The following is a 21,645-nucleotide window of genomic DNA, read 5'->3' as shown; positions in this document are numbered from 1 at the left end:
TAAAAAATAAATTGTTCCAACCTGACCGTGAGAATACAATACAGACTAAAATGGATGTCAGACAGTCACCGCAGGGACAGTGATATCTGCTTTTGCAGAATGACACAGCAAACAGCAGGAGATAACCTGCAAATTTAAAGCCAAACCCCAGGTAAGATCTGTAATGCATACTTACAATGTTGGTCGGGGGGGTTAGGGAGCCATTTCACCTTTTCTTTTCTGTGAAAAGGTGAACTTCCACCTTAAAGAAGAGCTTCAGCCATATGTGTGAAAATGAAAAAATCAGCAGCCACAAAAACTGTAGCTGCTGACTTTTAAAACACAGACACTCACCTGTACAGGGATCTAGCTCTGTCCTCACCAGAGCCAGTTTAACTCATTTATGGTTCCTGGCATCTTAAAGGGGATGTAAACCCTAATTTTTTCTTATAAAAATAACAAACATGCCTATACTTACCTGCTCTGTGCAAAAGTTTTGCACAGAGCAGCCCCGATCATCCTCCTCTGTGGTCCCCAGCCAGCACTCCAAGCCCCTCCTCTTCTCAGGACCCCCACAGAAATCCGCTTTCCCTGGGGGCACCCGTGCAAGCTCACTCCCGAGTCCTGCTGCTGCTTCCATTGACACAGACAGTGGGACTCGGTCCCAATCTAGCTCCTGTGTCACAGGATTAATTGACAGCAGTGGGAGCCAATATCAATCTGTCCAATGAAGAGAGAGACAGCGGCTGGATCGGATCAGGCTCAGGTAAGAAAAGGGGGGGTCTGAGGGGGAGCTGCAGCACAGAAGGTTTTTCACCCTAATACAATGAATGCATCAGTGTGAAAAACCTGAAGGCTTTAGAACCACTTTAACTGTGGGCAGCCAATTGTGAATCTATGTGGCTTCACACTGCACTCGTGCGAGCCATGCTGCACTTTGTGAATGGTCCTGCAGTCTTCTGGGACCTGTAATGTGCCCCAGAAGGCTGTGGGCAGTGAGAGGAGGAAAGAACTTCCAATCAGATTGCCTAGGTTAGTGGTCCTCAACTCCGGTCCTCAGGGACCACTAACAGGCCAGATTTTAAGTTTTACCTTGGGGAGATGCAGACTAGAGTACTGCAATCACTGAGCAGCAAATGATATCACCTGGGATGTATTTCAGTTATGTTGCAAACATGGCCTGTTAGTGGGCCCTGTAGGCCAGGGTTGAGGACCACTGGCCTAGGTGGTCCGAGCAGAAGTGAGTGGGTACCTGTCCAACCCCACCCCCCCCTCCCAAAAAATAGAAGCCAAATATGGCAGCGGAGGAGGGGAATGGAAGAGCAGGAACTTCCCCCTTTTGGGTGAAGTTCTGCTTTAAGAATCCTGTTGTGTGCATATATATTATTTATACCATTATATATTTCAAGCACAGTGCTTTTCTTTTTATGTGCAGCAGATCTTTCAAGAATATGCTTCTGAACATACACTGTAGTTAGTGCACTGACGACAAATGGATTATCAGATTCTGTAGAGTCCACAATGTCCCCAGTGATATTTGCTTTATTAGTCACACAAGCATAAACAAACCCCACCATGTCTGCTTTCCCACCACATGTCATCTCATCAAACATGGTATGTCTCTCGGGAATGGAAAAGGACAAATGCTGCTAAGCCAGTGAGTGTCCCCAGCGTAGGGGTGAATTCCAGACCTGTCTTCAACATTTTTTAACCATGTGTCTACGTATCATCAGCGTTTTCTCTAGTAAATGTATTAAACACTAGATCAGTTTCCCCAAGCCTAGAAAACCTTGGCCTTTAAGTGGTACGTTTTCCCAAAACTGAAATTTTAGTTTTTCGTATATACTGTAGAGTTAAAACCACCTGACACATAAATTCCAGAGAGATGCAAGAAAAAGTGAGATATTTACTCTTTTTCATTCCTGGAGTCCACATACCTACCGTGGTCATTATAATGGGTTTTCTCTCTCTCTCTGTTGATTTTATTTTTATTTTTTTACTTATTAATTTTTATTATGGATAAAGCAAAAAAATACAGAGACATGGAAATGGATAACTAAAAACTTCCAGGTGAGCAGGAACACTGTCAGGGTCTCTCTCTTTTGGAAATATCCAAAACATAAAATGACAGTGACTAATTTAGCCCACCTGAATTTTTTTATTTATTTTTTTAATTGCAGAAGAGACTAATGGCCCGTACAAACGATCCGAAAATCAGACGAAAAATAACGCCTGTGAAAAGATCGGACGATAATCTGATCGTTCGTACACAGCTTACGAGAGGCGATCACGACAGTTCGCCCGATATTATCCGGCCGTGCAAGCATAAAAATTTTGATCGTATTATAACACATCGTACGATAATCGTATTATCAGTATGTTCGTCCGAAAGAGATGGTGAGCAGTAGACAGCACATGAGCAGTAGACATTTCCCCTCACACGCTACAGCGTGGTTACGCATACCGGAAGCTTTTGAATCATCGTCCGAGAAAATTTGTATCGTAAGTAACCTCTCCCATTTGCGAATATAATTGAGAGTTCCTATCAACCAAACAAAAAGGACGGAACGTTGTCCGATTTTCGGGTCGTGTGTACTGGGCATTAAAGTGGTTCTTCCCCCTGAAAACAAAAAATTAAAATAGTCAGCAGCTACAAATACTGTAGCTGCTGACTTTTAATAACAGGACACTTACCTGTCCAGGGATCCCGCGCTGTCCTCACCTAAACCGGCTCTTCGGGTCCAGGTGCCAGCATGTTTAGATTGGAAAGATGGCTTCCCACTGCCCATGTGCGACTTGCGCTGTGCTTTGTGAATGGTCCCACAGCTTTTTGGGACCTGTGACATGTCCCAGAAAGCTGCAGGGGAAGGAATGGGAGCCGAACTTTTGCTCGGATCACTGCAGCGATCTGACTGGGAGTGGGAACAGGTACCTGTCAAAACCAGGTACCCGCTCCCCACCCCGCCCAGAAAAAATGGAGTGCCAAAACTTAAAGAGAAGTGGAGGGTGGGGGGGGGGGGGGCAGATAAGCAAAACTTTTCCTTTTGGGTGAAGTTACACTTTACCTTTTCTCTTCTGCAATAGGTTCTGCTCATCTCCTCCTTGCAAACTGCCTGCACAATACACTGAACTGTGCATATGCAGCTGAATTTACCATTCCGGCATCTGCCGGAAGGAAAAAAAAAATCTATAGAAGTTAAATCATCCCAGTATGGCAATTCAGGAAGGCTGGAGATCCCACACATGGAAAAAGCCAGCAAAAATATGTCATGCCTGCAAGTAAGCTTGCAGATGTCACATTGCTTGAGCAGGCATTAATATAGTTCTGCTTTAGTTTTGTGTTCATGATTACCGAGCTTCATTAATTTGTATCATTTATATTTGCCTAGGGTTGAGTTTTAATCCAGGTAGGTAAAACAATTCAGATACTCTATGCGTTTCAACTGTATAGATGATTACCCTGAGCTTTGCCTTTAATATCCTATTTAATTATGCAAACCCTGGAAAAGCCTCATTCTTATTAAGAATATTTGCACCCAATCACCACTCAGAGGTTGAAGGTGAAGGCAATAACGAGGCACAGATGCAAACAAGAGCTTAAGAAATTTGATTTCATTAATTTGCAAATGTCATCTACAACCTCTCTCCCCTTTTGCTCCCATTTTCAAAAGCAAGAGCTTCTTTTGAACAACTTGTGGTGCGGCACCAGCACTTATCTGCTATGTACAGGATGACAGTTACATGGTTATATTATGATTCATGCTTTATTCAGCATTTTTTTTTTTTTGGAACTGTAACAGGGTAAAAACTGATAACGGTGCATGGGAGGTCACTGGATAACAAGAACCGTTTTAACAGAAAATCTAAAAGTCCAATTGAACTTTCAGTTTATTTCAGTTAAAAAATATTCCCGGTGTATCAAAACAAAAGGCTAAGAGTCGGTTCACACTGATCCGACCCGACTTCGGGCGACTAATGCCGTCGCCCGTGCACCACGACTTCGGCGCGGCTTGCAACGACTTCACATAATGGAAGTCAATGCAAGTCACTCCGACTTTGCAAAAAAAAAAGGTGTAGGAACCTTTTTCTAAGTCGGAGTGACTTGAGTCGCTCCTATTAGAATAGGAACCATTGCACAGCATGGACCGCTACTTGTTGGAACAGTGTGAACCGGCAGTAAAAGTCTTGCTGTTTGAGTTCTGTAGAGAACAGGCTCAGCATGATTAGAAAAAGACCACCCCCTGACAGCATGCTGTAGAGAAGGACCCTTGCTCTCTGTGGGGAAGCAGTGGCTACTCTGCAGAGGTCTGACTCTGTCCCACCCCCTGCTGAGTCAAAGCTAGAACTCTTCAATCAGAAATCAGGTTTGTCTTTTTCAGAGAGCTCTAGCTATGAATCAGAAGGCAGTTGTGTTGGAGCCCTGCAGAGAGACCACTCCAAGGAGAATTTTCTCCAGTTTGATAAACTGGTCACTAGTAGACTAACTTATCTGCAGCTAATCACTTTGACCCCCACGTTTCATGAGAATTTGGACACACAGCAAGTTACCACATCATAAACATCTGTGAAGTGCTGATGAAACCCTTTACCAGGTCTATGATCTTCTGTGGTCCAAAAGCTGGGGGGGGCATCAAAATGTTTATATTGTAAATAAAATGATAATGGTCAGTCCTCAAGAGTAGTCAAGAAAATTAAAATGGGAAACTCAAACGTTGCCGTGGGCAACAGTTTTATTTTTCTCTCTTATTTTTTTGGTTTACTAAAAGTTGGCAATACATGGATCAAAATTAGGCTGGTCCAGAAGTCAGTGGCTGTACAGAAGTTAGTTTGACCAAACTTTGAACCATGAATGGGGACAGTGGTTGTACAGAAGTTGATCTACCTATCGACTTCTGAACAATCACTCAGTCAGGTTTTACCCAACTGATCAGTCCGCCATCTATAGCCGGCAGTACTGATCAGTGGTAATCTGATGGCGGGGAAGAACTCCTCCGCCAGTAGAACAAAATAGTTTAACAGGGGTTGCCCCCCTTCCCCTCCATCTGGAATGTGTGGATGGGGGAATCGGGTCTTTTTTCCGACCAACCCGCTGGTAAAACAAAAAACCATGTATGGGCTGCAAGTACAGTTTAACCACCCCCCGTCCGCGCTACAGCCTATATACGGCTGCAGCGCGGACTCGAATTTTCGGGAGGCCGTTTTTAAACGGCCTCCCAGTGACACGCCCCCAGCGCGCTCCCGCGAGCGCGCTGCGGGGAAAATCTGTGTCGGCCGTGTCCATTGGACACGGCCGATCACAGATCGTGGTGAATGGCCAATCACAGCGGCCATTCACCACGTGATCTGGCCGTCCAATGAGCGATGATCTCATATGTAAACATATGAGATCATCTCTCATCGCCGGCGCTCCTTCCTCACACGGAGCCTGCAGTGTGAGGAAGGAGGGGGAGCCGTTAGCCGCCGGGGACACAGAGACATGTAATCAGGGCACTGATCACCAATGCCCTGATAACACAAGGTAAAAAACACACACAGTGCCCCCCCATCAGTGCCCACCATCAGTGCCCCCCATCAATGCCCACAATCAGTGCCCATAGTGCTGCTAGTCAGTGCCCATCAGTGCCTGCTCATCTAGGCACTGATGAGCACTGACTGGCAGCACTATGGGCACTGAGTGTGGGCACTGATGGTGCTGCCCATCAGTGCCGCTCATCAGTGCCACCCGTCGGTGTCCAGTGCTATCCGCCAGTGCCCATCAGTGCCGCCTATCAGTGCCGCCTCTCAGTGCCCAGCAGTGCCACCTGTCAGTGCCCAGCAGAGCCGCCTCTCAGTGCCCAGCAGAGCCGCCTCTCAGTGCCCAGCAGAGCCGCCTCTCAGTGCCCAGCAGTGCCGCCTATCAGTGCCCAGCAGTGCCGCCTATCAGTGCCCAGCAGTGCCGCCTATCAGTGCTCATCAGTGCCGCCTCTCAGTGCCGCCTATCAGTGCTCATCAGTGCGGCATATTAGTACCTCCTCATCAGTGCCCATAAGTGCCACCTCATCAGTGCCCATCAGTGCAGCCTATCAGTGCCCATCAGTGCCGCCTCATCAGCGCACATCAGTGAAGGAGAAAAATTTATTTTCAAAATTTACTCGCAGAAAAGAAAAACTTTTTTTTTTTTCAAAATTTTTTGTTTTTATTCTTTTTTTTTGTAAAAAATAAAAAACCCAGAGATGATTAAATACCACCAAAAGAAAGCTCTATTTGTGTGAAAAAAATGATAAAAATTTCAAATGGGTACAGTGTAGCATGACCGCGCAATTGTCATTCAAAGTGTGACAGCGCTGAAAGCTGAAAATTGGCCTGGATGGGAAGGGTGTTTAAGTGCACAGAAGGCAAGTGGTTAAAAACGATTAGCTCCCTAAAAAAATCCAGGCAAATCAAGCATGCTTTCCAATATATCCATTCATTTGAGAACGGCCAATAGGGGTTTGAACAATTCAGATCTCCTCCTTGGCAACATAAACCCCAAGCTGTGTATGCATGCTATTACCGCTTCATGAATATTTTTTTTTCCCCAGTTATTACACACATTACAAGATTAGTTAATTCCGCAAAAAAATAGTATTTTGTGAAAACAAGGACCCTGGAAAATAAAATGGTGTCAGTTTTCATTTTCAATGTCACATATTAGCGCAGTTAATTTTTGTACAAACAAACCCAATATAATACCCAATTATTATTTGGTAAAGCATAAAAAAATTTAAGGTTGTGATGAGTACAGTAATCAAATACCAAACCATTTAAGCCTTAAAATTGCATGTCAGTGAAAAAGCAACAATTTTTAGTACCCAAAATTGTCCATAGTCAAGGTTATAAAAAATAAATCCACTTCGGTTGAGAAAAAAACATTCCCCTCTAGGTGATCTATTTACATTCTAAGGGCTCTTTCACACGGGCGATCCGATCAGATCCGCCTGTCAGTTTTTTAGGCGGATCTGATCGGATCCTCCATGCAGCTCTATGGGGCAGCGGGTGTCAGCAGAGACACCTCCGCTGACACCCGCTGCCCACCGCATCCGATCCTGTGCGTGAAATCTGGACGGATGGAAACCCTATTTTTCCATCCGTTCAGTAATCGGATCGGATCAGATCTGATGAGAGCGGACAAGCGGTCCGCTCTCATCCGATCCCCCATAGAGGGCAGCGGGTGCTGAGACACCTCCCTCTCCGCTCTGCAAGCGGAGACGGAGCTGTCATCCGCCGGCTCAGCGGGGATCGTGGATCGATCCCCGCTGAGCAACACGGATCCGCCTACGGAGGCGGACCGTGTGAAAGAGCCCTAAGGATTTTCGCGAACTTTGTTGCAGATTCCTGCCTTTTGTTATGCTGAAGAAATAGTTGTTTGTTTTTCTGTGTCCATAAGCAAAGTGAATTTGTATGGGAGTGATTTTATAATTATCAATCAGCTGCGGCACCTGCAGGGTTCTATTAAGGCAAGTGGAAGGATCTGCATCTATTTAGATGTGATTTTCCTTTGGGAATATCTTACAAAAAAGCCATTTTTGCTGCAGGGGATGCCCAAAATCTAACTTGTATCTTAGTGCAGAGTTCTGTGAACCAATCACACAAGTAAAAACGACATATCTAGGGGATGTTTTGTACACCATCTGTGTACAATGCGCCTCCAGGTTGCCATATTGCATTGCATTATACAGAAAATTACAGAGCTGCATATTGAAAATGAAAGGTCATTTTGAACAATATTATAACATTTAACAATTACAATGTGACTTGTGTAGCAATTGTATTGTAAATGCTAAGTTATTTTTTTTATTTGCTACCCTTTTCCCACAAAAGTGGAGTTACCCTTTAAAACCAGGCTATCAATTTAGAGCTAACCATAAATGTTGGCACTAATTATTGCTCTCACACGTGGCGCAAGGTTTTTGTACATAGGCACACCAGCTGCATGCATTAATGGTCTTTTGGGCATACATGGGGGGGCAGGGGACAGTAAAAATATACATATATTTTTTTTTTTATTTTACTATGTGTTACCTTACCTTTTTTTGTTTACACTATTTTTTATGCCATCACATAGGCGGGTCAATAGCACCACTATGTGACAGCACACTGTAAAGTCGGGTGCTCTTTCACCTAATGGAGCACAGACCAGGTGGGCAGAATATGGCATTACCTTTGCCCAAATGACTTCCACCTGACAGCTTAAAGAGGAAGTAAACCCTCCTCTGACACTTTTACCTATAGGTAAGCCTATAATAAGGTTTACCTATAGGTACTGTAAATATCTCCTAAACCTGCACGGTTTAGGAGATATTTACCTTACATGCAGCCAGTGACGTCACTGGCGCATGCGTTCTGAAGGAACGGCCGCTGGTGCCGTTTCTTCAAAGCCCCATGCCGTGATCGTCGGCTCCCGCGCGCGATCCGGGAAGACGGGCGACTGGACATGTCGCCCGTCATAGAGGTAAGCGGACGGCACGGCGGGGGCTCGTTCTAAGGTAAGCATTTCTAGCTCATTATGTGTTTCTCTTACAGGTTGCAAGAAAAAAAAAAAAAAAAAAAAAAAAAAGGTTGTACGGGTTTACAACCTCTTTAACAAATTTAAAAACAAAAAGGCTATTTTAAGAGCTGACAAGTGCCCATAGGGTTGGTTGAAGCTGGATAAATGCCTATACACATAGGACAGCAAAATTCAATAATGAATAAATATGCCTTTTGTATTTAAAAAATATTTTTTGGCCCCCATTTCAGATTAAACAAATGGAATGCTGATAGCGCTAGGTTTTCATCCACAATAGGCAGGACTCTTTCTAGAGATAGAAACCATCTCTGAATTCTACAGACGTGTGATCTTACCTCCAGCTTCTTCTCCTTATTGCTCAAAGTCTCCTTTTGGGTCTGTGTGTACTCCATTAGCATCTTTGCCAGCTGCCGGCGATCATCTAGTTCTGCCGCTAGCCGACCATTATACTCTGCCAGTAGCAGACATGCCTCATCTACTGTCTTGGAAAGCCGCTCTGCTGCCTCTTTGTCTAAAAAAAAAAAAAAGTAAAATACAAAAGGTTACAGGAATTTAAGAGTAAGTTCCTTGATTTTGATGTAGTTTAAGTAATGGCAGGCTTCAGTTATCAAACGCTACAACATTGTCAGCAATCAGCATCCAATAGAATCCCATTTAGATTGAGGCTGCCATCCAGATCTACATGGCTTAATGTAGGGATGAACAATAAAATAATGCAACATGAATGCAAATGCTGGCATTGCTGAACATTTTCAGAAGCCCGTTACAGTGTTATTAAATATTTGGCGAAAGTGATGTTCCTGCATGGCAAAACGCAAAATCTGAACCTTTTCCTCTGGCAGCAATGGGAAATTTAGGAGCCTGTGCAAGCACAGAGATGCACAATAAAGAATAAATACTATTCAAGGGTTAGTCACTTAGATTTTGGTAGAGGTTACAGTTAAAGGAAATGTGCACCTTGATACACGCGACTTATTTTTACAAAGGCAAAGTAAAGTTTAAAGATAAATTCCAGGTTTGGATATTTTTTACAAAGTTACATTGGTCCAGCTTGGACGAATGTAACTGCATATATACCATACTTGGCCATAGCCCCTGGAAGTTGGAAATAACTGAAGTAAATACTGCCACTCCAGCGATTTCTACTTGCTTCCAGGTCCTGGGCCGAGCGGCTGCTCTACTGTATTCCGGACACAGGAAGTCCGCTGCTTGGCACCAGCACCATTCAGAGAACGCCTTGCATTTCCTGAAAGAGTGGCAAAGTGTTCACTGATTGGATGAGGTGGAGAGGCAGGGTGGTGATGTCATGCTCAAAACCTCGTCCCAGCCAAGTGTCAGTACCGAGGTACAGATCTTCAGTTATGAGGCTGGAATAAGTAATCTATTGACTACAAGCGCGGTGACATCACATGGTCTACTGGGAGCTACAAGTCCTTCTGCCATGGGGGGAGATTTAGGCCCCTTTCACACGGGCGATCCGATCCACCTGTCCGTTTTTCAGGTGGACCTGATCGGATGCTCTATGCATCCCTATGGGGGAGACATCTCCGCTGACAGCCGCTGCTATCCGATCCTGTCCGTGAAATCCGGGCGGATGGAAACCCTATTTTGCATCCGTCTGGAATCAGATGAGAATGGACAGGCGCGGTCCGTTCTCATCCGATCTCCCCATAGAGGACAACGGGGATCTGACAGCTCCGTCTCTGCACACACAACGGAGACTGAGTTGTTATCCGCCTGCTCAGCGGGGATCGAGGGATGGATCCCCCGCTGAACAGAACGGACTCCGTCGGGCGCACCGCCCGTGTAAAAGGGGGCCTAACTAAAATTGGTGCACACAGAATTTGGTGCAGCTGTGCATAGTAAACACTCAGCTTCCAGGTTTTATTGCTGAAGTTTAATAAGAACTGCACCAGATTCGGTGTGCACCATGGTGTCAGATGGGACTTTTCGTTTTTTTTTCTTTTCACAGATTCATGCGAATAAATGATGTGGATGTGCAGGCTAAACCAAGTATAGCTGCACTGTGGGGAAAAGAACCTCCAGATTTTGTAAGGGGAAGGGGGGCTGCAGACTGTGTCCCAAGTTTCAATTTTCCCCATAAATATGGGTGCAACATGGTCAAAAAGGACTCAGCAAAAAATATCTTAAAGAAGGAATAAACAAAACTTTTAAGTTCCAGAAACACTCAAAAGAAAACAAGTTGTTTTCTACAATAAATTAGCTGTTTGAGATTTCTAGAAAAAGCAAGATCATAAGATTCAGGATTCGGCTGCCCATATTGACACCATGGTGCTTGATTGCCAACAGCACATCCTTCAAGAAGATCTTAAGTTTCTAAAGTCACATAGAGGGAGAAAAGAGAGCGGACCTGTAATCTTCTCCAGTAAAGACACGTCCTGAACCTCCTGTGGAAGGGAGGCAATTTTCTGCCTTACTGCTGCATCTCCAGAGGCGGCATTCTCCAAGTCCTGCAGAGCTTTAATGAGATCCTCGGTCTGCGGGAGAGAGGTAAAAGCACACTCTGGATGAAAGGATCATGGGGGAGAGGATAGGGCTAACACAACACAACAAGATTCACAGAACATAATGAATTATCAAGCCGACGTTTATGTTATACAGTAAATGGAGCAAAGAACCCCAAAACTAAGCACTTGTATCTAAAGCTGGCTACTCATCCATCAATTCTGCAATGTGTGTTTTTGTTATCAGACCAGAAGAGAGCAAATAAGAGAAGTTTATTATTAAATTTACATAGACTTTAACCACTTTAAGACCGAAAGATTTGACCCCCTTCCTGACCAGGCCCTATTTTGCGATTCGGCACTGCGTTACTTTAACGGAAAATTGCGCGGTCGTACGACGCTGCACCCAAATGAAATTGACGTCCTTTTTTCCCCACAAATGGAGCTTTCTTTTGGTGGTATTTGATCACCTGTGTGACTTTTAATTTTTGCGCTATAGACAAAAAAAGAGAGACAACTTTGAAAAAAAAAAAAAAACTATTTTTCACATTCTGCTATACAACATTCCCTCCAAAAAAAAAAAAAAATTTTAACATTTTAGGCCAATTAGTTTTCTGCTACATATTTTTGGTAAAAAAAAAAAAACACAAATCGCAATAAGCCTATTTTGATTGGTTTACGCAAAAGTTATCGGTTTACCAACTACGGGAAAGATTTATGTAATTTTTATAGTTTTTTTTTTTTACTAGTAATGGCGGCGATCTGCGATTTTTTGTGGGACTGCGACATTGGAGGACAGATCGGACCCCTAACTGACATTTTTGACACTGGGGGGACCAGTGACATTACTACAGTAATCAGTGCTATAACTATGAACTGTTACTGTAATAATGACACTGGCAGGGAAGGGGTTAACCCTATGGGTGATCAAAGGGTTAAATGTATGCCTCATGCTTACTGACGTGTGTGGGGGGAGGGGGTTGTGTGACACAGACAGAGATCGCAGGTTCAGCTATGCTGAATCCTGTGATCTCTCCCTGTCTGTCACTGAGAAGATCTGCCTGCTTTGTTTACATAAGCAGGTGGGTCTTCTCACACTTTCCCCTACGATCGGGGAAGAGAGGCGGGCAATCTCCTCCGGCCCGACTCCCGCTGTGTCTTAACACAGTGGGAGCGAGCCTCCGGCGGCACGTGCTGCCGAGACCACTAGGAGTCCAGCGACGTAAGTGTAATTAGGGTCAACAACTTTTTAGTTTGAGAAATAGCGGTTAGAGGTTGGAAGCCCTGTCTGATTTTTATTACCAACACTCAATATCCTGTCCAGCACTGTTGCCCACAGTCAATATAGAAAGGGGTGTGTAGCACCGTATGAATCCAAAAAAAGAAAAAAATGGCCAGCACTCCCTACAGTGGAGGAGATTTACCAAAACTGGTTCACTAAGAATTTGGTGCAGTTGGGCATGGGAGCCAATAAGCTTCTAACTTCAGATTGTTCAAATAAAGTGGCTGTAAACCTTTCCATATACCCAATAAAGTGACTGGCCTCAGGTGATGCACAGACATAAAATAAACCCTAATTCTTCTAACTGAATCACCCAAGTGCTCACTCCGATGGGAATGATAGGTGTGCCGCACTCCTCAGGTAGGGAACTCCAAAGAGTACACACATTAAAGAAAGACCAGCTCTGCGGAAGGGAGCGTGCCTCCCGAAACACGTCAGCGGTCAAGATACAAGGACATGTTCATTTCCACATGTGGTGGACTCATTCTATGCGATTTTTGCTCTTCATGTCTGCGAGTATGTTTTTGGCATTTTAATAAACATTTTAAAGGTGTCCAAGGGTAATGCACTAGGTGCTTGCGCTTCCTTTTCTCTTTCATAAAATAAACCCTGCTACATAGGTTGTACTTGTCTCTCTTCAGCCTTCTCTTCTCCACATCTGTTCTGAACTTATAAAGAATTTATAAAGAGTTCAAAAAAATGGGGCGGAGAGCTAAAATTACATACTACAGAGCTCAGGGAAGAGAGCTCCAAGAGCTGATTGGAGGGAAGGGACACACCCCCTCCACACAGCTCACAGGAACAAAGCTGAGGCTGTCAATGAGCTAGAGCTCCCTCCCCTGTCACCTTTTGGGGTCAGGAAAACTTGTCAGAAGTGATTCATGCTAATAGCCAGGGAATGAAACAGCAGACAGAAATGACATTTAGTGCTTTTAATTGAGACAAGTACACACTATAGAGCAGCCTTTTTCAACCAGGGTGCCTTGAGGTTTCTTTAGGAGTGCCGTGGCAAAATGCCTAAAAATTGTATACAAGCCGGCATGTGGAGGAAGGCTGCCTTTTAGTTACACAAAGCCACAGGTTATCATTGTGCACCATTAAAACCCTCTAGCATCCTAACCACCAATGGCATAATCAGTTGATAAGGAGGATGTCAGTCACCTGCGTAGCATCCTTGTTTGACCCTCCTCTGACCCTCTTCATTAATGGTGGGGGTCACATTAGCGGAGTGATGGAGAGATCACATTAGCGGAGTGATGGAGAGACATTGGAATACTAGTCAGTACCAGTTTGCAAAAGTGTATTTGCTATGGAAGAATAAATCAACGTGAACGTTGGGTGTCCTACCTGGACTTGTGGATGTTGCTGCATTATATAACACTATTAGAGTAGTTTTTACATTTTAGAATGAGGTGCCTTGTAACTGTCCATAATTTTTAAAGGGTGCCTCGAGTTTGTCCACCATTTTTAAAGGGTGCCTCGAGATTGTCCACCATTTTTAAAGGGTGCCTCAAGATTGTCCACCATTTTTAAAGGGTGCCTCAAGATTGTCCACCATTTTTAAAGGGTGCCTCAAGATTGTCCACCATTTTTAAAGGGTACCTCGAGATTGTCCACCATTTTTAAAGGGTACCTCGAGATTGTCCACCATTTTTAAAGGGTGCCTCAAGATTGTCCACCATTTTTAAAGGGTACCTCGAGATTGTCCACCATTTTTAAAGGGTACCTCGAGATTGTCCACCATTTTTAAAGGGTGCCTCGAGATTGTCCACCATTTTTAAAGGGTGCCTCGAGATTGTACACCATTTTTAAAGGGTGCCTCAAGATTGTCCACCATTTTTAAAGGGTGCCTCGAGATTGTCCACCATTTTTAAAGGGTGCCTCGAGATTGTCCATCATCTCTAAAGGGTGCCTTAAAAAAAGGTTGAGAAACGCTGCTATAGAGGGATATGCTTTGTTCACATTTGATGTCTGAGGTTTACAACAATTTTAAAGTGATATTAAGGCCCCTTTCACACTAGTGCGACTTGTCCCGCGATTTTGGACCGCAAAATCGCATAACAAGTCGTTTTCTATTATTTTCAATGAGCCCCATTCATATCTGTGAGTTTTGAAATCGCACCGACTTCAAAGTAGTTCCTGCACCACTTTGGCGCGATTTTAATGCGTCTTGAGGTATATAGCCATTGCTTTCAAAATCGCGGCAAAGTCGCGTCAAAATCGTGTCACAAAATAGCGGTAAAATCACGTCGCATAAGTGTGAAAGGGGCGTAAAGGCTTTCTTTAAAATAAATAAATAAATAAACAAACATGTCATACTAACCTGCTCTGTGCAGTGGTTTGCACAGAGCATGTCCAATCTTCCTCTCTTCAGGACCCTCCCTCTTGACGAGTACCCCCATAGCAAACTACTTGCAATGGGGGCACCCAGACGTGCTCATTCCCAAGCCCCTGCTCTGCATGTCAATTCAGGCATGGAGCTGCAGTTTGATTCCGCCCCCATCTCTCCTTCTCGGATGACTGGCTGTGATGGACAGCAGGGCAGCCAATAAGGAGGGAGAGCCGAGGCGCTCATACACCTAGCTGGATCAAGATGGGGCTCAGATACGTATTAGGCGGGGCTGGTGAAATTGCTGCACAGAGGTGTTTTTTTTTTACATTGTTTAGAATGCATGAAGGTAAAGAAACCTTAAGCTTGTACAATCACTTTAAGCTTTGACACTAAAACCTAGAAGCTGATTGGTTACTATGATCAGCTGCACTAGATTCTGTGTGCACCAGTTTTAGTAAATCTCCCCACTATGTAGTAAATAAAGACGGTTACTTGCACAGAACACCCCTGTTTTTAATACACAGGGGTCTATGTATACATTTGCTGAACTAATGTGACAAACATTCGCACAATATAAACAAATCTTACCACTATTCTGTGTAATATAATTATCTCCTATGATCATAAGCGTTCATGGTTAGAATCTCAGCTGGTTCAGCAGGGACTGGCCGAGATTCGATCCACCTATGGCCAGGTTGGTTGTATTAAAGTCAATCCATCGATCATCTTCAGTACAACCAGCCTGTCAGATTTTCTTTTTGCCTGCGATCACTGCTGGCAGGTATACAGCCAGCAGTGATCCTTGTATTCTGCTGGCAGAGAGCGCTCCCCCTTGGCAGAACACAAAAGCGTAGCGGAAGGAAAGAAAGTTGTATAATCTATGGCCTGCCTTAGAGGGAATTTCTTTTACCTTGGAAGGATTTCCTCCTACTTCCTGCTGTGTCTGAAAGATAAGAAGTGAAAGGAAATCGCATTATGGGACATTAACCATTTCCTATTCTAGCACTCAAAACTGAAGAAAATTTTTGGGTTTTAGATCTAGGCCATTCTACTTTTCTTCTAAAAGTATTTGCCTTTCAGGAAGAGGATGGAAGACAGCTAAGTGACAAAAGCAGAGAGACAGGACAATGTGCAAGAGTAGCGGCTTGTAATACCAGCAAGCGGTGTGCTTAGGGTCAGCACAGGGATGGAAGAACACCCAGCTGCTTTGTGTGTGCAACTCAGCATGTTCTCGTTTTTATTTCATCATTTGACAGGCAATTAATCTTCCTTTATTAGCACCAATATGCCTCACAAATCATCATCAGTACAAGCGTGCGGCTGTCTGCACCTGACACCGATCGACTAAGGGAAACATTCTTGCACTTTCCTGGCATTGGCCTCAAGAATTTCGCAAATTGATTCCAACAGGGACACCACAAACATCGGAGTTAATTTAATATTCAGATACAACAAACCCCCCCCCCCCCATTCAGCCACAAAACACCTCTCTTCTCCTTCATTGATCACATTTGAATTGCATTGGTCATATTTCTAACTAGTGATCGACTGATTATCGGCAAAGCCGATATATCGAGGGCCGATCTGCACTTTCCCCGATATATCGGAATCGGCCACCAAGGTGACTGATATTGCCAATATTTCGGGAAAGTGCTGTACCAGAGTGATGGCTGCAGCTAGAGGCGTCCATAGCCGACAGTCGGCTGTCTTGTAATGACAACTGATGCGGCTGAGAAGCCACTCGGCTGTCATTACAAGGAGTGGGAGGGGACATCCCCCCCCCCTCCCGTGGCTCGCCCGGGTCTCCCGTCCCACCTGGAGACCCGGGCAACCAGCCTGCACAGCCGCCGAAGACCCGATCAAAGCCGCATTCGGCTCTGATCGGGTCTCCATGTAAAAACCAGGAAGTTATATCATGACATCACTTCCGGGTACTGTCTGGCGCCAGGTGGAACACAAGCCGGATATCTCCCGCTCGCCACTCTGCAGCCAGTTTTGCAACTAGCACACACGGTCACAAACGGCGTATTACGGCTGAGAAACCTCTTATATATATATTTTTCATATTTTGCCATTTACCTGTTAATTGGCTATTATTTCTACCCATGGAATGGGAATAAAAATTCATTTTTAAAAAATACTACACTATCCGGAGCACTTTTTTCTTCCCTCCTATACTGGCCCCATACCCATGAGGTGAGAGGAGAAGGGGGAGCCCACCATCCCATCCACCCCACGATTGGAGAGCCACGAGGAGATCTCTATTAGACTGGAGGCTATTAAAGCAATATTGGTCTTGATGCTATAAGGCATCCAAGACCCACTCGACCTGGTAAGTGACCCACCCTTATCTTACCACGGTGGAAAAAGGAATCAGAGCTGCACTATTGTCACAAATTGGACAGAAAATTTCCACGTTGAGCACCTGCCCTTTTTATGTTGGATAAGCATTATTTGCACAAGAGAACTACCTTGAACTTTGTCACTTCAGTCACTTGTTATGGACTTTGGAAAAATAAGCCACAAGCACTTTATACCTCACCAATATTAATTTTTAGAAATTATTTTTTTTTATATTTATATTTATTTATATATTTTTATTCATGAAATGTTGGATTATTTTTATTCATGAAATGTTGGATTATTTTATCACTGTATGAAATTCACGTGTATTATTTACCATGAATTAAGGTATTTGATGCTTTATATGGTGCACACTGTTTAACCCATTGTTCACATTTTTCATCACAAGACACAAATATACTATTTAAAGTGCACACACACAAGCAAGCGCTATAGGTATGTAGCCTCACCACTAGGCCACCTTTCCAAGACATTTACCCCTTTTTTCTATAGCTGCTGCTAAAATATATACACCAATCATACACAACTATACCCATATACCAATAGGAGCGGGGAATATACTCTTGTATATTTTTTTATATATAAATATTATTATAAGATTTTTGTAGATTTTATGGATTCTGTATTTATCTAAACCGTTGCTTCAGTACAGAGAAAAAAAATTTAAAAAATAAAAAGAAACATTTGGATAGGCTGACCCTCTAAACATGACGGATTCTGTAGTCCTGTATAAGATTTTTATAGATTTTATGGATTCTGTATTCATCTAAACCGTTGCTTCAGTACAGAGAATTTTAATTGGCTTCTGCTTTCAGCATTTACTCTTTTGCTCCTTGCCTTGACTGTATGCATCAACCTATTAACACTAACAAGTATCTCCGCAGACACCAATTAAACTCAAAACTGCCACAGAAAGCAGTTGGAATCTGATTTCTAATCTAAACAATAAAAAGTGGATGTGTTCTTGTTGACACCGAACTGACTTTTCCGACAAGATTCTTTTCATGCTTTCCATAAATGCTGTTCTTGATCTCCACCGGCTGTAAGCTTTTTCTTTCTTTACATGGACTGTGAATTACAAACTGCAAACTAGCACTTCCTTTGCTCCAGATTCCATGTGTGATTACCTGCTCACATACTCTTACTTTTCAGCTTTAGTGAATTCACACTTTTTTAATTTTAGTCACCAGGTGTAATGTGTGCCAAGAGAATAAACAAGCATCAAGATGTGCTTTAGGGCTCTTTCACACGGCCGCTCCGATTTTTTCACGGACACGGATGACACTTGTGTCATCCGCTCCGTATGTCCGCATATCATCCCATCGGTTTGCGGATGATATACGGACATAATGTATGTCTATAGGGATTGCGGATGTCAGAGGATGACACCGCTGACATCCGATTTTGCATCCTTTCCGTTTTTTAAACGGAAGAAAAATAGGGTTCTGTTCCGTTCCAAAAAACGGAACAGAACGGAAAGGACGAAAATTGGATGTCAGCGGATAGTCATCCGCTGACATCCGCAATCCCATTGACATGCATTATGTCCATTTTTCATCCGCAAAAAAAAGGGATGAAATACGGACATACGGAGCGCCCGTGTGAAAGAGCCCTTACAGAGCAAAGAGAACATTGTCTGGGCTTCCTAAAATAATGTAAAGCTCGGGAGCAAGTCACTTAGGCCCTGTTCACACCTGAGCATATTTTAGCTCGTAAAACGCTCATCTCTGAAGTCTCAAAACGCCCAACAAGCAAAATCCCAATTATTTCAATGGCCCCTGTTTAGATCTGAGCGTTTTATCTCCAGAAGAAAAATGCCTGAAGCTCAAAAAAGTACATGAGCTTCTTTTTGGCTCCATTCACACCTGAGCGTATCGTTTTCAGGCGTTTTTTTTTTTTTTTTTATAGCTTTTTACAGGCAATTTTACAGGCTTTTCCAGGCAATTTTTGCAGGTGTTTGGAGGAAGGCATTGAAATCTAACAAACGCTTGTAATCTGCCAAAAAAAAAAAAAGCTTATGTACTTTGAGCTTCAGGCATTTTTCTTCTGGAGATAAAACGCTCAGATCTAAACAGGGGCCAGGGGCAGGGGCTTTTGGAGACAAAATGCTCCATGTAAACAGGAGCCATTGAAATGAATGGGATTTTGCTTGTTGGGCGTTTTGAGACTTCAGAGATGAGCGTTTACGAGCTGAAATACGCTCAGGTGTGAACAGGGCATTTTGGCAGATAACAAGCGTTTTTTGTTAGATGTTAATGTCTTCCTCCAAACACCTGCAAAAAACGCCTGAAAAACGCCCGAAAAAAGCCAGAAAAAACGCATGAAAAATAAGCACAAAAAAACGCCTGAAAACGATACGCTCAGGTGTTAATGGAGCCTAAGGCCCTGTTCACACCTGAGCATATTTCAGCTCGTAAAACGCCAAACAAGCAAAATCCCATTAAGCCTAAGCCCCTGTTCACATCTGAGCGTTTATTTACCTGAAGCAAAACGCCTGAAGCTCAAAAAAGTACATGAGCTTCTTTTTTGGCAGATTACAAGCATTTTTGCTAGATGTCAATGCCTGCCTCCAAAACAGCTAAAAAAAAAGCCCAAAACAACGCCTGAAAAAAAGCCCAAAACAACGCCTGAAAAAAAGCCCAAAACTATGCCTGAAAAAAAAGCAAGTAGTCCTTGGGCAGGGTCTTGTTAAGCTGGCTATAAGTGGAACGAATCTCTGCACGTTCAGAAGGGACTGGCCGAAATTTGATCTATGGGCAGGCTGATTGTCCCCAAGTTGATCCATTGATCGACCCGAGTACAACCAGCATGACGGATTTTTAAGATGCGATTATAGCCCCTCGCAGTAATCACTGTGTTAATCATGATCTGCCTGCATTGCACAGAAAAGTGCAAAGACCCAGTGATAACATCACGGCCTGAAACAAGGGTTTCTTTTTTTTTTTGGGTAATGTAAATGTGTACTATACCAATGGGAATTTGTGAATTTAAATTATAGGTAAAAAAATAATGCAGGCTGATTCTTTTTCCTGTATATAATGTGTATAGGTCATGAAATGTGAATCCATTGACAAGCAAAAAAAGCTGCAAAAATTTTAGGATTCAAAGTGTTGTCACCAAGAATCTTGTTTCTGTCCCAGTCATCATTTGGTCCCATGCTCTGTGTCGGCAAGAAGACCAGACTGACTAATACTTTTCTTTATCAGGGGTTACAGGTCACAACGAGGCAATACTAACCATGCATAGTAAAAAAAAATAGCAGCAAACATTAAATGCAAAATCTTGACTTTTGCTAAAAAAAAAACAAACAAAAAAAAAAAAAAAACCTTTCACCCCTCCTGAGGCTGAATTCACAATGTGGGGTTGACTTACTAAGGCCCCTTTCACACGGGTGATGTAATCCGCCTGTCAGTTTTTCAGGCGGATATGATCGGATGCTCCATGCATCCCTATGGGGCAGTGGGTGTCAGCGGAGACATCTCCACTGAAACCCGCTGCTATCCGATTCCGACCCTGTCCGTGAACAGGCGGTCCGTTCTCATCCGATCTTCCCAGAGAGGACAGCGGGATCTGACAGCTCCATCTGCATACAGACGGAGACGGATCTGTCATCCGCCTGCTCAGCGGACTCCGTCGGGTGGTGCGCCTATGTGAAAGGAGCCTAAAACTGGAAAGAGCAAAATCCGGGGCAGCTTCGCAGGATAACCAATCCGCTTTTAACTTCAGCTTGTTCAATTAGGCTTTGAAAAAGAACCTGCGAGCCGATTGGTTTCTAGGCAGAGCTGCACCAGATTTTGCCCTCTCCAGTTTTAGTAAAACACCTGTGTGCGGTGACAGGCGTTTTACTGCATTGTAAAATGCCTGGCCCCGCAGGGACACACAGAAAACATTTCCTGTGTGTCCCATTCCCACTGCAACTTAACCTGGAGCTTAATTTTATTGCAGCGCAGCGTGCCAAATTGCATGGCACTGTACCCCACTGCAGCGCATTGTGCTGCTGTACATTGTCATCAAGGAAGTGTACATTTTGTACACTTTACATAAAGTTTGTAGAAAAAAAAAAAAAAACGAGGGAGCCATGTAATGCACTGAATCGTGCCAAACTGCCCTCCACTGCAGCTGGAAACGGACAGCTGCAGGAGCAGTAAAGCACTCCTGCTGCTCTCCTTTACTGTGTGAATTCACCCTAAGGCTGGTTTCCCTGCATATATTTGGCAAAACAGGCAAATGTGACCGGCTCTCAATGAAGCCGGTTCACACGTCTGGGGTGGCCGTGGTCTGGATTGAAAAAGAGTCCTGTGTGACTTCTGGTCCAATTCAGGTGTGAAATTAAGCTAAAATTTAGACCTGATTTGCACATGAATCGCTGAACAGGGACGCACTGGACCCCAAGCACGAACCTGCGGCCGGACCTGTGTAAACAGAGCCTTAGTGTTTCTTTTGGTCAAAGAGACCACCAATCATATTGAAGACAAACAGAGTGACTTGGGAGGTAAAAGTGGTCTGGGACAAACAAACCTTTCCAGAAAAGTCAAGATTTGCATATAATTTCAGCTTCCGATATTTGTGAATTGATAGTTTAAACATGCTCTCTGCTTAGGCCCTTTCCATCATATGTTTACATTCATTCGGCCAGGATTGTGAAATACTTACCTTCGAGTACTAACCAATTCATATTAATATGGACTACAGCCTT

General features: G+C 43.7%; 1 protein-coding gene across 2 annotated transcripts in view; it reads right to left on the bottom strand.

Annotated features, from left to right (window-relative positions):
• RPRD1B (regulation of nuclear pre-mRNA domain containing 1B) overlaps window positions 1-21,645 on the bottom strand; it is a 137,992-nt gene that overhangs the window by 9,062 nt on the left and 107,285 nt on the right. For both annotated transcript variants that reach the window (XM_082272018.1, XM_082272017.1), the window contains 2 exons: window positions 10,878-11,004; window positions 8,842-9,017 (listed from right to left, as the gene is read on the bottom strand). In XM_082272018.1, the coding sequence (XP_082128144.1) occupies window positions 8,842-9,017; window positions 10,878-11,004 (303 nt within the window). The remainder of the gene's footprint in view (window positions 1-8,841; window positions 9,018-10,877; window positions 11,005-21,645) is intronic.

This window comes from Pelophylax lessonae (assembly GCF_965119305.1).
Source record: "Pelophylax lessonae genome assembly, chromosome: 11".
NCBI lineage: Eukaryota > Metazoa > Chordata > Amphibia > Anura > Ranidae > Pelophylax > Pelophylax lessonae.
The sequence above is the reverse complement of the archived record's forward strand: the minus strand, read 5'-3'. Positions and strand labels throughout refer to the sequence as shown.